The sequence below is a fragment of the Antechinus flavipes genome, chromosome 4 (genome assembly GCF_016432865.1).
Source record: "Antechinus flavipes isolate AdamAnt ecotype Samford, QLD, Australia chromosome 4, AdamAnt_v2, whole genome shotgun sequence".
Lineage (NCBI taxonomy): Eukaryota > Metazoa > Chordata > Mammalia > Dasyuromorphia > Dasyuridae > Antechinus > Antechinus flavipes.
This window is the reverse complement of record NC_067401.1, coordinates 105,046,646-105,062,093: the sequence shown is the minus strand read 5'-3', so window position 1 is coordinate 105,062,093 and position 15,448 is coordinate 105,046,646. Positions and strand designations below refer to the sequence as shown.

The 15,448-nt window shown below is 38.6% G+C and overlaps 1 protein-coding gene across 1 annotated transcript in view; it reads left to right on the top strand.

The window, feature by feature from the left end:
• LOC127559705 (sodium/potassium-transporting ATPase subunit alpha-2) overlaps positions 1–15,448 on the top strand; it is a 43,348-nt gene that overhangs the window by 12,194 nt on the left and 15,706 nt on the right. The window contains exons 8-13 of the mRNA XM_051993671.1: positions 1,622–1,890; positions 8,483–8,681; positions 9,122–9,231; positions 9,470–9,604; positions 10,926–11,115; positions 11,274–11,449. Of these exons, the coding sequence (XP_051849631.1) occupies positions 1,622–1,890; positions 8,483–8,681; positions 9,122–9,231; positions 9,470–9,604; positions 10,926–11,115; positions 11,274–11,449 (1,079 nt within the window). The remainder of the gene's footprint in view (positions 1–1,621; positions 1,891–8,482; positions 8,682–9,121; positions 9,232–9,469; positions 9,605–10,925; positions 11,116–11,273; positions 11,450–15,448) is intronic.

The following is a 15,448-nucleotide window of genomic DNA, read 5'->3' as shown; positions in this document are numbered from 1 at the left end:
ACATTAAAGCCAGGTCCATAACTCTTGGACTACAATATATCAACAATTTAATTTCAAGGCAATGTGAGTTAAGAAACATATAGAATATACCTAATTTTGGTGTCTCTCTCCAGTATGCTTCTATCTTGAAGAAGCCAGAATTACGATGATGACCTTTATTAAGAAAATTTGTATTTTTTTCTCAATCTATTCCTTTCTCTCCCAGACATTGTTAATACCCTATATTAATACACTGTTTTTACCATTTGCGTCAGGTCTCCCATAGTTTGTTCTTATTTGTTTTTTGGTTTTGTTTTTCAAAAAAAAAAAAAAAAAAGAAGAAGCTTGGCAAAATATTCCTTCCTCCCTTCCCCCCCCCTTTTAAAAACTCTGGCTTGGAAGAACAGGCAAAGATCTGTAGATATCCATCTACTGAATTCTGAGTACCTCCTATATAGTGGCTGACTTCCAACAGCAAGATCTTTTTTTGTCTGAGGTTTGAAGAATGTCCATAATAATCACTGCTGCTATTGTCGTTCTGTTATTATTGTTATAATCAATGTCCAAGCTAAACTTTTTTTTCCCCTGAGGCATTTGGGGTTAAGTGACTTGCCCAGGGTCACACAGACAGGAAGTGTTAAGTATCTGAGGTCAAATTTGAACTCAGGTCCTCCTGGCTTCAAGGTTGGTGCTCTATCCACTGTACCACCTAGCTGTCCCACAAACTTAACTGTTAAAAAATTTTATAATTCACAACTTTCCATTATTTGCAACATTTCTTCATAGGAGCCAGAAAAAATGTGAGAGGGGGCTTTATCGAATTTAGCTAAGAGGAGGTGGGCAATATCAGTATCATAGAAGCTCAGAATTGGCAGGGATTCCAGAGATATCCTAATGCACCCAGTACCTTTCTGCAGAGTGACTGATTAATGGAGGCAGGAGTGGGGTATACTTCCCATCTACCTGATCTCACTAAGCAGCAAAGTGGCTACAACTCCCTTAAGAAAATATGAGGAACAATTAGTTTAGAGGTGCAGTGGATAATGCACCAGCCCTGGAATCAGAAGGACCTGAGTTCAATTGTGACCTAAGATTACCCCCAAAACAAAAAGGAAGGTGTTACAGAAAGGTCTCTGTAACAGAAGGCAGGAGACCTGGATTCTAATCTCAACACTGTCTCACTGTCTGGTCCGATGGAAGTCATTTCCCTTCAGTTTCTTCAACTGTTAAATGATTGGAATAGTTATTTTTTAACCATATTTCCATATTTTTCATGTTGTGAAAGAACAATCAGAGCAAAAGAAAAAACACAAGAAAGAAAAGGCAAACAAACAAACAAAAACAAAAAGTGAAAATCCATATTTAGTCTCCATAGTTCTCTCTCTGAATGCGGATGGTACTTTCTATCCCAAGTCTACTGGAACTGTCGTGGATCTCCTCATTGCTGAGAAGGGCTAAAAGATCATAATCTTGCTATTACTGCATATGATGTTCTCCTGGTTCTGGACCAGTTGATTTCTATGTTCCCTTCCAGCCCTAATGTTCATTTAGATTTTTTTTTTTGTAACTGAGTAATATCCTTAGTAAGATGCCCCCCATAGCGTGCCTTCATGGTCTGATCCAGGTGTCTCCTTCTTCACAGGCACAGCCCGGGGCATCGTGATAGCCACGGGTGACCGGACGGTGATGGGTCGCATTGCCACACTGGCCTCCGGTCTGGAGGTCGGTCGCACACCCATCGCCATGGAGATCGAGCACTTCATCCAGCTGATCACTGGAGTGGCCGTCTTCCTCGGTGTCTCCTTCTTTGTGCTCTCCCTCATCCTGGGCTACAGCTGGTTGGAGGCTGTCATCTTCCTCATCGGCATCATTGTGGCCAATGTGCCCGAGGGACTTCTGGCTACTGTCACTGTGAGTGGGGAGGACTGGGAAGGGACAGAAGTATGAACAGAGACGGGGTGGCCACTTTATTGACAATGATGGGTGGTCTCACTCACATTGCTTTGTGAGCATTGTTTATTTGACTTGAACAGAGATTCTTTCTGACACCTGATACAGGAGAACCTGATATAGCAGGAGTTTGCATTTTACCTCACAAATTATGGTTTAAAAAGGGAAAAGCGTGTTTGATTTTCAGTTAGAAATCTAATTTCAACTCCAATATTCCTCTCTGAGACTTTTTCCTTATTTATAAAATGGCTAATACCTCCCTCCTTACTCTTTTCCAGAGGCAGGGAATAAGCATTTATTAATCACTTACTATATGCCCAGCTTGGCGCTATGCAGAGCCCAATTATTGTCTTATTTGAGCCTCACAACAGTCCTGGGAAGAGAATGCTATTGTGATCCCCATTTTATAGTTGAGGAAACTGAGGCTGGTAGAGATGAAATGACTTGCCCAGAATCGCATAGTTAAGATCAAATTATAACTCAAGACTTTGTGACTCCAAGTTCAGTACTCTTATCTACTTTACCATCTTGTATTTATTTTGTACAGTAGAAAAAATCTAGGATTTAGATACAGCTGAGTTTAGATCTAGCCTCTGATAATTACTAGCTGTGTAAACACAGGCAAATTACTTTGTGCTCTGAGCCTCACCTAGAAAAAGAACATAAGAACATTTAGACTATCAACACAGGGTTGTTATGAAGAAAGCATACTGCAAACCTAAAAGTTCTATATTAAAGTGAGCTAAAAATATAGATATACAATGTGATGGTTGCTGCTTTCATCCCCAAGATTGGTACTAGAATTTTACTCTGGCAATTTACGACCTGCATGGCCCTTGGAAAATTCATTTAATGTTCCTAAATCTGTGTCTTTATCCTTAAAAGAGGGGTTTAAAAAACCCAACAACTCCTCATTCCCTCAGAGGTTTGTGGATAAAGATCAGATTAGAACATATAGGTAAAGTACCTTTAAATCATCCATCGCTATAGAAATGTGAGATATTGCACCTCATTGCTATTTAATTTCTCACTATCATTATTATCATTCTCATTTTGTATTTATATCTCTCATGCCTGTATCCCACAGTGCCTGGCACTTAATAACTGTTCAATTGATTAATGGTTCTTTTTATGAGGCTACTAAGACTCAAAGGTTAAGTGGTTAATTCATAGCTACATAATTAGTAAGTCGTAGAAGCAGAGCCCAAATGCAGGTGTTCTAAAACTTTCAAATTGGGCCCAGACCATTAGAGATGGATTAAAAATAGAACAACAGCCAGAAAGAGCCACCTACAAATAATTTAGATTGAGTGAATGGAGGGAGCCCGAAGTGAATGGTCCATCTGCTGCTGTAATCTGTCACTTCCAATGCGGGGCTATAGCAGCCATGCTAGAGACACTGTGAAGTCACTTTGACCTCCAAGTGATGGTGTTTGGTAAGCCTGAAGTCTAGAGAGAAAGATCCAGGTTTGTGGAACTGTAGGTTCAAGTCCCAGAATCAGAGGAAGTGTTACTATGGAAGGAGCAAGGAGAAATCCTGAGCCGATGTCGGTCCCAGAAATCCAGTAACCCCTAGCCTTTACTTTCTGGGGCACATTATGGAGATATCTACTCCCATTCCCCCATTTCCCCAGCCTTGACCTAAGCCTTCTGCTTCCCTTGAAAAGGGAAGGAAAGACCTGATGTCTGAGCGCTATAGAATGACAAATGAATATCTAGTTGTAACGATTCATCCAAAAATCTGTGAAATCTATTATTAGGATGAGCTGATGGAAGAGGGATAAAGAAAATGTATGCTGAGGAGCTGAGGCAGAAATACCCCTTAGCCACGCACATATTCATTCACTCCAAATGGAGTTTAGGGACAGGGGAACTGTTAATCCACTCTGTGCCCTTAGCCTTCCTACAAATCTTTTGGAATTCAGGAGCTATACATATAGCGTCCATTTTCTCATTACTCATTCCTGAACTCTCAGCTTCCACTGAAACTATTCTCTCAAAGGTCACCAATGACCTAATCACCAAATCCATCAGCCTTTTCTCACCCTTCTTGACTTGTCCGTGACATGTGATACCGACATTTCCATTCCTTCTTAAAACACGCTGCCTTGGCCTCTAGGATACTACCCTATCCTATTTCTCTTTTTTTCCCTCTCTCTCCTTCATGGCTTTTCTTCCTTCTCCTAGGAGAATCTAGGACATCTAGGAACCCAGGGTAGGGAGGGAAAAGATGGGTCTTCCCTAAGGTTTTCTCTTTAAAATCTCTTCTATTTACTGTTTTTAAAAATCCAGGTTTGTTTGTTTTTAGTTTTACCAGCATGTACATGAATTCCAAATCTCCTATCTATACTAGACCTCTTTCCAGAATTACAAAGCTAATATCCACCTATCTACCAAACATTTCCATTTAGATGTCCCCATAATCACTTCATTTCAAAACATATAAACCTGAGTTATCTTCTCACTAAAAGCAGTGCCTGTTTCCAGCTTCCCTTGTTTTTTCAATTGTAACATTTTCCTTACAGACTCATTTTTGATTCATCTTTCTCTTATTCCCACATCCAACAAGTTGCCAATGTCTCATATTTCCTTTCTATTCCTACTCCTTCTAACCTGAGAACCTGATTCTCATTTACATGCATCTAATGTATCAGGTGATGCAGGAGAATTAAGTATTAATAAGACAAAATTGAGGATCTTATGATCTAGTAGAAAAAATAAGACAAAGCACACAAATAAGTACAGTACAAGACATATGGATGTGCTACCCATCTTTGATACTTAAAGAAACCCTGATTTCATCTGTGTTCCCACTACCAATGCAGAATATAATCACTTTAGGAGCAGAGAAGTAACAATGTGCAATGAAAAGAATACTGACTCTAGGATCCCTGAGTTTAAATCTCACTTTTATTTCCTTTATGATCTTGGACAAGTCCCACAATTTTCCTGGATTTTAGTTTCTTCATTTGTAAAGTGAAGGGGCTTGACTAGATGTTCTCTGAGATTCCTCCCAGCTATAGATCTAATGACCCTATATGACTCTATCTAGAGTCTCCCATTTCCTTCAATTTCCTCATCTGAAAATGAACTGGAAAAGGAAATGGCAAACCTATCACAGTATCTTTGCCAAGAATGGGTTCATAGGGAGTCAGATGCAATTGAAAAATGACTGACAAAAATGGCTAAGATATTGAGGCTGGATAGAATCAACCTGAGGATGAGTCTTTCCAAACTTAGCTATGTTGGTTCATGGTTAGCAGAGATAGTCTATAGATGGACTCATACTTGAAACCTTTCCAATTGGCAAGAGCTATTTTACTGGTATAGACTTTGAGAATCCAATGTCACCTTCCCATAATGATAAGATCTGGGAGCAGAACTTCCAGGTTATAGATTATAAAACACAAAACGTTATAAGGTACAGATGAGAGAAAGATTCAATCTTTCTTAGAGATGGTAGCTGCTTGGAGTAGTGGAAAATAAGGTTGGAATGACAGAATGTGTTATATTTCATAAATAGTTTAGACTTCATTCAGTCCAAGGAAAATGGAAAACCTTTGGAGATTTTAGAGCAGTAGAGAGATGTAATATTTTGACAGTGTTGTGTGAGATGAATTGTAGAGGAATAATCTACAGGCAAGGAAACTCAAATCAAAGATATAGGACTGAAAGAGACTTAGAAACTATTATAACCTCTTCATTTTGCTGAAGATTCTTTATTTTACTAGAAAAATAAAGAAATGGAATCAGGATTTTTACCCAGATCTTCTACTTTCAAAGTCAGTATACTTTCTACTATACCATACTACCTTTTGACTAATTAAGAGTCTGAATTTTAATAGTTCAGGGGACAGGCAGTAAGGATCTCAACTAGGATGACAACAGTAAAAATAGAAAAGAAGAAACATATGAAAGACATTTCACATGTACAAACAAAAGGGCATTGCATCTGATTGGTTATGAGAGCAAGGAATTGAAATAATTCAGTGGTGACTCTAAAGTTCCAACTTGGATAACTTAGAAAGTGGTGGTATCATTCACAAAAAAGGAAGGAAACTTGCCTTGAAAATTTTAGGTTTGGTTTTAAGTATGTTGAATTTGAGGTTCTGACAGGACATCCTGGTGGAAATGTCAATTAGGTTGTTGGGAATGTGGTGTTCAGAATATTCTGGAGCTTAGGATTCTATGAAGAATTTGACAAAACTATCCAAATCAAATAAACATACTTTAATACTTAATGACTTCAAAGCAAAAGTGAATATATGAGAGGATTGGAAAAATGTGTTGGAAAACAGTAGCAGTAGATCAAGAAATTATGACGTACACAGAAATCTTATAGCTAAATATCAATACTACTACTTTAATCAAGATGACAGTCAGGAGGCAAACTTAAAAGAGACACTTAAAAAAAATAAAATTGACTGTATTTTAAGAAAGAAAACTTCTGCCTTTGTAAGTCATTTCTGAGTCAGTTGTTTATATACTATCAAACCACTGATGGTTAGAGCAAAGATTTTTTTTTAATCAATGCCTAATTAAAACAAAGAATTAAAATGGGAAGAAAGTATGACCAGAAATCAAAACAGTTCCAACCTGACCTACCTGATCTACTTAGATGAGATAGCAATAAAGGTACATATGTTGACATGGACTAACACCATTTCCTACAAAAATTTAATGAGTAGTATGGAAGAGGGGAGAGAAAGCTGATCTCAGAATCAGAAAGCCAGGAAGTTCAAGTTTCATGACTGATAAAAACCATCTATATGATCCTGGGCAAATCATTTAATTTCTCAAATCTTCTCCCAACTCTTGCAGAGAAGATACCAGTCTGTACTGGTAGAACAAGTTCCTTCCTGGGTACTCCTGGGTATAGTGATGAAATCAAAAATCCTTTTTTTTTCTGTTTTTAGTTGACACAACCATGAAGTCAAAAGCTTGTAGAAACCCCTCATCCACTAAACACTGGGTCATCTTACCAAGAGAAGAGATACAGTAGCCAAGAGCAACAACAGTTCAGAATATTAACTTTTTGGCAAAATTGTGCAGAGAAGAATGGTGGAAGCCCATGAAGTAGGAGGAAAAATAAGTTTACAGAAAATTTGAATTAAAACCCAATTAGGCCAGATGATTCTGAGAGCATTAAAGAATGAAATTAGGGGGATAACCAGAGACAAAAAAGGGGAGAAAAAAAGAAAAACATCTGTCAAAATAAGTTATTTTCTCCTTTACTGATAGTGAGTCTATTAGGTTCTGATCATTCATATCACGCAAGGCATAAAACATGATATGTATGCCAAAGACATTTGCTACTGTCATGGTTTAGTGCAAAGATTAAGGTGATGAAAGATTCTTTATAGATAATAATAGGTAACATATGTATAGCATTTTAAGGTTTGTAAAGCACAAAGGTTATTTCATTTGATTCTAACAATAACCTTGTGAAGCGTATGTTATCACTATTCCTATTTTACAGATGATGAAACTGAATCAGAAAAATGGTAAAGTAGCTTGCCCAGAGTCTTACAACTAGTAAATGTCTCAGGCATGACTCAAACTCCCTGTCTCTGAGATTCAACCCTCTCCCAAACTATGCCACAAAATTGTCATGGAGAGAAGGAGCTATAGCTGATCCTATTTTAAGATCACATCATGCTGACCGTATCAGATTCTGTCAAATTACAGAGCCTCCTAAATGATATCCATAATCATTTAAAAAGTTTGGTATAACCTTCCACAGAAGAAACTAAGTAAATGAAGACTGCCTGTTGTCCAGATTAGGACATGCAGTTGATTGAACCCATAAAATTAGTTCATCAGTGTATGTATCTGGGATAAAAATGGTAAACAAAAAAACCAGAACCAGAATTGAATAGAAAAAAGAAAAGACTATATTTGGAAAATTGTGCAAGTCTTTCAATGATCCCAAACCTCTTGAAACAAAATTTATTTTTAAAAATGTGAATATTCTTCCACTGAAGTTATATAACTATAAACAATACCACAGATTTTAAGAAATGAAAATTATAGAAAACCCAAAGGGTAGTGAAGAGTTTCATGCTGGATCCGAATAGGCTACAATGTATTAATGACAATTAATTTCTGTGTGCCTGGTGGAGGATTTATGTAAAAGCATGGTCAAGAGTCACACAGTAGGTGAATGGATTGTAAATAGATTACACTCCCACCACTTAAGATCACAAATCTGTGTATACCCTCACTGGACACTACCTCACAATTCTGAGGTGCAGTTGTGTTTTACTTAAGACTCATTTAGAGTGTTGGCTTATAGAAGGCAGGGTCTTTGGGTTATACATCTTTGTATCTCATGGTAAGTGCTCAGTAACATTTACTGAATAGATTTGTTGATAAATGAAAGTCAGTGGTAGGGTTAAAAATGGAATAGGGATTAGGAACTAGGGACCATGCCATGATAACAGAAAGATCATGGTTTCAGTCAGTGTCACGGATAGCCCTTCCTAGCACCAGACCTAATTCTTTTTTGTTTTCTTCTCTTATCTTCTCTCTATCCCTATCTCACACCTTCCAGGTGTGTCTCACTCTGACAGCCAAGCGGATGGCCAGAAAGAACTGCCTGGTGAAGAACCTTGAAGCAGTGGAGACCCTGGGCTCCACCTCCACCATCTGCTCGGACAAGACGGGCACCCTGACCCAGAACCGGATGACTGTAGCCCACATGTGGTTTGATAACCAGATCCATGAGGCTGATACCACTGAAGATCAGTCTGGTGACATCATCCCTGCAACACTTACTGGCTTGGGGTGTTGGGAGCTGGGTGGGAGTTGAAGTCACTAAGAGAAAATGGGTAGGGAGTACGGAAGAAGACAAAATGGGTGAGAGGTATGAAAAAGGGGAGCCTAGTTCATGGCTCCCCTGTATATTTATCTAGGGCACCCTAGGGTAAAGTGAAAAGAGCTCTGGACTTAAGAGTCAGAAGACCAGGGCGGGATGTAAAATTGCATCTCCTCAATTCAATCTATGATCTGTGAAGCCTTGAACAAGCTCTGTTTTGACTCTATTTCCTAAACTGTAAAATGGGGATATTGATACTTGAATTCCCATATTCACCGGCTTCTATAGGCTTAAATGAAAATAAAACACTTTATAAAGATCATACGAAATTCTATATAAATGTAAACCATTACTATTATCATTGTCATCAACCAGGTGCCACATTTGACAAACGCTCTCCAACCTGGACTGCCCTATCTCGAATTGCTGGACTTTGCAACCGTGCAGTCTTTAAGGCTGGACAGGAGAACATCTCTGTATCCAAGGTAAGGGATTGAAGGAAGAAGAGAAGATGTCAGGATTTTGGTGATGACTTATTTCAAAAAGTTTCCTTATCCTTGAACTTAAAACCTTGAAACTGTTTTTTCCCAGGCCCTACTTTTATAATTTGTACCTCCTCTCAGCTCCTTCAGTGAGATCTCAGTGTTTACATTGTGACCACAGCAACTCCATGCCCTTCTCCCCCTTACCAGCCCTCTGTAACAACCATTCTTGTTTTGGCAGCGGGACACAGCTGGCGATGCCTCTGAATCTGCCCTGCTCAAATGTATTGAGCTATCATGTGGTTCCGTCAGGAAGATGAGGGAGAGGAACCCCAAAGTGGCTGAAATCCCCTTCAACTCCACCAATAAGTACCAGGTACAGATATGGTCCCAAAATCACATAGGAAAGCAGGATGGAACAAAGGCAGGGAACACAGAGGATCAGAAATAGCTTTATCTCCCCATCAGGAAACATGCATTGCCAATAATTTATAAGGGTCTCTGGACCAAATTGGGCATCAGGCTCTAGGGGAAAGGATACTTCTGGAGCAAGACCAGATTCCTGTTCTTAAGGACCTAACAATTTAGGACAGAGTGGAGACACAGATTTTTTTTTTAATCTAAAACAGATGATAATGAAAAGATACAAAAATAAAGAAAGATATAAAATCAAAGTTCATTATGTTAGGAGGGGTAAAGTATTTGTTAAGGACTGCAGCAAATATTCACTCTCTTTGCCTCGTATCTCCATGACTACAAGTCTCAGTCACACCTCCCCCTATCCCACCACATCCCTCCAGAGGAATGTACTAAAGGGAACCCTAGCCTTTGGTTCAGAAAGGAGATGGCTTCAGACTTTAGCTCTAATATTGATCTTTCTCAGTTCCCTCGTTTTAAAAACATAAATAATAAAATCTATACTCTCTGAATCATGGGGCTATGTGTTGTAGGAACATTGCTTTAAAGATTTTAAAGTATCATAAAAACGTGAATTGTCATATCTAACCAGGCCACTGTCCTCATTTCTTCTTATAATAATAGCTGACATTTCTCTAACACTTTACAGCTTACAAAATACTTTTCTCACAACAACCCTGTGAAGTAGTTTAAAATAACATGTTGAAATAGCACTTTTTAAGATTTAAAAGTATTATTATTCCCATTTCATGGGTGGGAAGACTGAGGCTGAGTCACATGACTCCCTGGGAGGGCATGGAATAGTTTTAAAAAGAAAAAAAAGAGCAGTGGATTTGGAGTCAAGATTTGGATTTGAATCCTGGATCTCCCATTAACTAGGTATATTTCTTCTTCACCAAGATGAAGGGATTAGAACTAGATTTCCTCTCAGGTCCCTGCCAAATCTAAAATCTTTTAATCCTTTGCTCACATAGCAAGGACATAAAGAGTGGGGGGACCTGGATTGAAATCCATCTTATTATGATGCTTACTCTATGTGTCTCTGCCTCCCTCCTGGGACAGGTCACTTAACTTCCCTTGCTGTGTTTTCCTCATCTATAAAACGATTTTACTGGAGTAGATGTCTTCCAAGGCTCCTTCTAGCTAGAGACCCAGAATCCTGTTTTCCTAAGTGCTCTCTCCTAATTTACAGTTAGCTGCCCTTGACTCCAGTCTTCCGTTGGCTTTGCCTGCCATTGCCTCCTCTGCCCTCCCTGACACTGCCTCTGTCCTCTCCCCAGCTGTCCATCCACGAACGGGAAGACAGTCCCCAGAGCCATGTGCTGGTGATGAAAGGGGCTCCAGAGAGGATCCTGGACCGATGCTCCTCCATCCTTGTCCAGGGCAAGGAGATTCCTCTGGACAAGGAGATGCAGGATGCCTTTCAAAATGCCTACATGGAGCTGGGAGGACTGGGAGAGCGTGTGCTCGGTGAGGGATCAAGGGGGCTTGGGGATTAAAAGAGAGGGGTTCAGAAAAGGACTAGAGAGCTTCTTTTCTTGCTTTCGTTGAGTAAAACCGGCTTGTAGCCTGTGTACATTCCCAGTTATCAGTCTAGTCTCTCATACCTCCTTTTCCCCTTCCTCCAGGGTTTTGCCACCTCAACCTACCCTCTGCAAAATTCCCTCGGGGTTTCAAGTTTGACACGGATGAGTTGAACTTCCCCACAGAGAAGCTCTGCTTTGTGGGACTCATGTCCATGATTGACCCTCCCCGAGCTGCAGTTCCTGATGCTGTGGGCAAGTGCCGAAGTGCAGGGATCAAGGTACAAGTGCCCTTACATCCTTTCCCTCCCCTTTTTTTCCCCTGTCTTCTTCTTCCTCTTCCTTCCTCTTCTCTTTCTTTCTTTCTTTCATCCTTCCTTTAGAACCAAGGATCTTGGGACTTGTTTTGAGAAATTCAAGATCATTGTATCAGAGACACACACACGACTCCTAACCATTCTCCAAGCTCTGAGTGCTTGTGTTTGTTTTGTCCTTGGTTCTCAAAGAGGACCATGACATCAGAGATGTTATGCTATGACATGCAAGTGAATTGGATGCAAGTGAGGGATGGATGTGCAAGGTCACCTGCTTCACTTTCCCCTCCAGAGCCATCTGGTTCCAGTGACCAGATATAGATCAAAATGATGGCTTCCCACCTAGATAATGGAATCACTCCCGGGGGAGGTTCTAACAAACAGCTTGTACATAATCTGGGAAGCTGTACAAGTACTCACAGCTGGGCTGACTCTCCATGCCTCCTAAATCAAGCTTCACTCTAGGATTAAGCATCAACCCATTGGGAGTCTACACGAGACTAGTCCATAGTTTGTGGAATTCTGGCATCAGAACATCCCTCACTCACACTGATCATTACTATATTCTTTCCCTCTAGATCACACATCTTACCCTCAATTCAGTCAGACCATATTAACTGTATATATTTTATTCATCACACACTCTGGACTCTACTCTCTGGATTCTACTATCGACACATTCAGTCTCAGTCATACAGGAGCCAGATCTCCTACCATCAAGCCAAAAATCATCATCGTTACAAAATAAATATTTTGATTTCCTAAGTAGCCAGAGAGTTTGAAGGCATCATTATCAATGACAAACAACTATATGTCCCCATGCTTCCTTCCCTGCACCACTATCTGATTTTTAATCAGCATACACTCCAGTCTGCTCTGGGATTGAGAGGAAACTGTCCTTCCATGCAAAAACCGCTGGTTCTGGAGTCAGATCCTATCTCTGATTCTTTACTTTTTTTTCTGAGGTAATTGGGGTTAAGAGAATTGCCCAGGGTCACACAGCTAGGAAGTGTTAAGTGTCTGAGGTCAGATTTGAACTCACATCCTCCTGACTTTCAGTGCTAGTGCTCTATCCACTGCACCACCTAGCTGTCCCCTGATTCTTTACTTTTATGAGTCTAGGAAAGTTATTCAAATTCCTTGGCTTTCAATTTTAGTTGTACAATTGAGAGAGTTAAACTAGATGGCCTCCAAGGATTTAAATTTCCAGCTTTAAATAGAAAGGTGAGATATTTTAATCAATTGAAAGAGAAGTCAGAAAGATATGAGTTCCAATTCTGTCTTAGAGACTTACTATCTGGACAAGACATTTATCCTCTCTGTATCTGTTTCCTTCTTTTTAAAATGAAGGTGTTGAACATAATGACTCCTAAAGTCTTTTCCAACTCTAAATCCATAATTTTAGTTTTCATTATCCCTTGATCCTCCTAGGGAGAGTTAATTCTTGCCTTTCTGTTCTCATGCCAATTCTTTTTACTAAATGAATTATTTTTCTTTTCTGAACCCTCTCCATCTCTACCATAATTTATTGTTTGGGCTCATAAATATTTAAAGCAGGAAAGGACATCTGATACTTTCCTCTCTGCTTATAAACAAACATTGCATGAAGAAATAAAGGTTCAAGCCAGGAAATAACCAGATTCAATATACCTTAGAATTTCTTCCTTTTCTCCTCTATATTTGACTTGTACTTTTTAATAGTACAAAGCCATTGTATTTATTCTAAAGCCATTGGCCTTTATCTAGCCCAGCCATGAAATCCTCTTCTTTTCTCTGAGTGAAGACATAGGTTTGGTTTTTCCAAAAAGGCTTTAATAGAGTTTATGGGGAAATTAAACTTAATCAGAACATATGGTGGGAAATACTCTAAAATAACATCATCATCGTCATCATTATTGCCATCATCACTATCATCATCATAACAGCTTATTACATTGCTTTAAGGTTTACAAAAGCATCTTATATATCCTAACTTGTTTAATTCTTATAACAACCCTGTGAGAAGGGTAATACAATTAACCCCATTTTACAGATGGAGAAACCAAGATTCCCAGAGGTTTAGTTACTTGCTTACATGACCAGTGAGTGATGAAATGAAGATTCAAACTCAGGTCATCTGGCTTCAAATCCAGTACTCCATAGTTATAAGAAGGTCCAGGGCACAGATCTTGGAAATGTTTTCTTTTAGTGGCCAAGTTGGAGAAGTTTGAAAAAGGCACAATAAGACAATTAAATCAACTATTTCCTGCTTACATCAAATCCAGATCCCTTAGTGTAGGTTTTGCAGTTTTCCCCTTGCAGCCTCCTCATTCCTATTTATCCATCAAGGCAAACTTAAGGCTTGTCTCCTCTTTGTAACTGTTTGTTATGTGTTGAAACCAAAGCATTGCCTTGGGTTCCCAAGCTCCGTGCCTTTTTGTATTCCATTCTCATGACTGAGTGAGTTGGATCTCTTTTAGCTAAAGTGTAACATAGTGAATATAGCACTAATAGAAGAGTCAGGAAGAAGTGGATTCAAATCTTACTCCTGATGCTTATTTTAGAAATTATATAGACCTACGTAAATCACTTAACCTCTCCAAGTTTCAGTTTCTCTGTCTGTAAAATGGGGATTATAAAACCTGTGTAATCTTTTCATGGTCTTTCAGATAGCAACAAAAGCAATTCAACCATCACGTGTATCAGTTCTTTCAACACCTGAGGTTGTAGTTTTATGGAAGTTGTAAGGGTGGGTGGTTATGAGTCTTAAATGAGATAATTATATGTAAAGTGCTTTGCAAATTGCAAAATGTTGTATGAATGTCAACTGTTATTATTGTCTGCCCTAGGAAATAATATATGTATATTTATGTAGCATATGTACATACACATAGTACTTTATAATTGCAAAATACTCATATAAGTATACATATACATATATGTAGGTATATCTGTATATGTGTACTTATATGTGTATTTGTCTATATATATATATATGATATATATATATACTAGTATATGTGTATATACTATATACCTATACCTATATACTCATTTATGTGTAGTATATATTATATATGAATATACATTGTATGAATCTTTGCATATTGTGTGTATATATAATCTCATTTGATCCATGTATTATTCCTATGAGATAGTCAAGGTCAGTATTATGTCTACATTTTATAAATAAAGAAATAAAAGCAAAAGAAGTTAAGAAGTACCACATAGTGTCATGGAAAATAAAATAGAAGTTAGTTGTAAAACTCAGAGCCTCAAGTGGCAAATAAATATACAGAAATGCAGTTCTAGGCAAGAAACAGATCTAAACAGAGCTCCCAATACAAGGAGTCAAATTGGACATCATAGGTATTACTGAGACTTGGTGGCATGAAATCAGTGACTGGAATTTATAAGAGTATTCCTTGGAGAGGATATGTGGTATAATGACTAGAAAGCTGGTCCTGGACTCAAGAAGACCTGGACTGTTTTGACTATATATTGTTCATTTGACTAAGACCAAGTCATTTAACTTTTCATCTGTCCAAGTGATTCTGGAAGTTGCCAGTCTATATAAATGCAGAGAGTTTTCACACCAGGAATTCTCCAAACCACTGTGATCACAAATCTGGAGCAAAAAAGCAAAAAGGATACACCATAAATAAAAGAAAAAGGAAAGCTAAAAAGAGGAAGATGCAATGACATTCAATATTTAGGAGATATATTCAAATGAGGAAATTCAGGGACTAGAGAAAAGAAACATGATGGAAGCAAAAGCAAATGAAGGGAAGAATAAAAGAATGTTATGATCTGACCACTTGGACATAAAGAAGAAATAAAAGAGGAAATCAGGAAACAAATCACAAGTCTAGAAGGTATGCTTAATTGAGTAATGATGGGGGCTTTTAGTTTTCCCGATACATTTGGAGCTTTCCCTCAGTCTCTTTATCTGTGTCTGTCTCTCTCTCCTCTTTCTCTCTCTCTCTC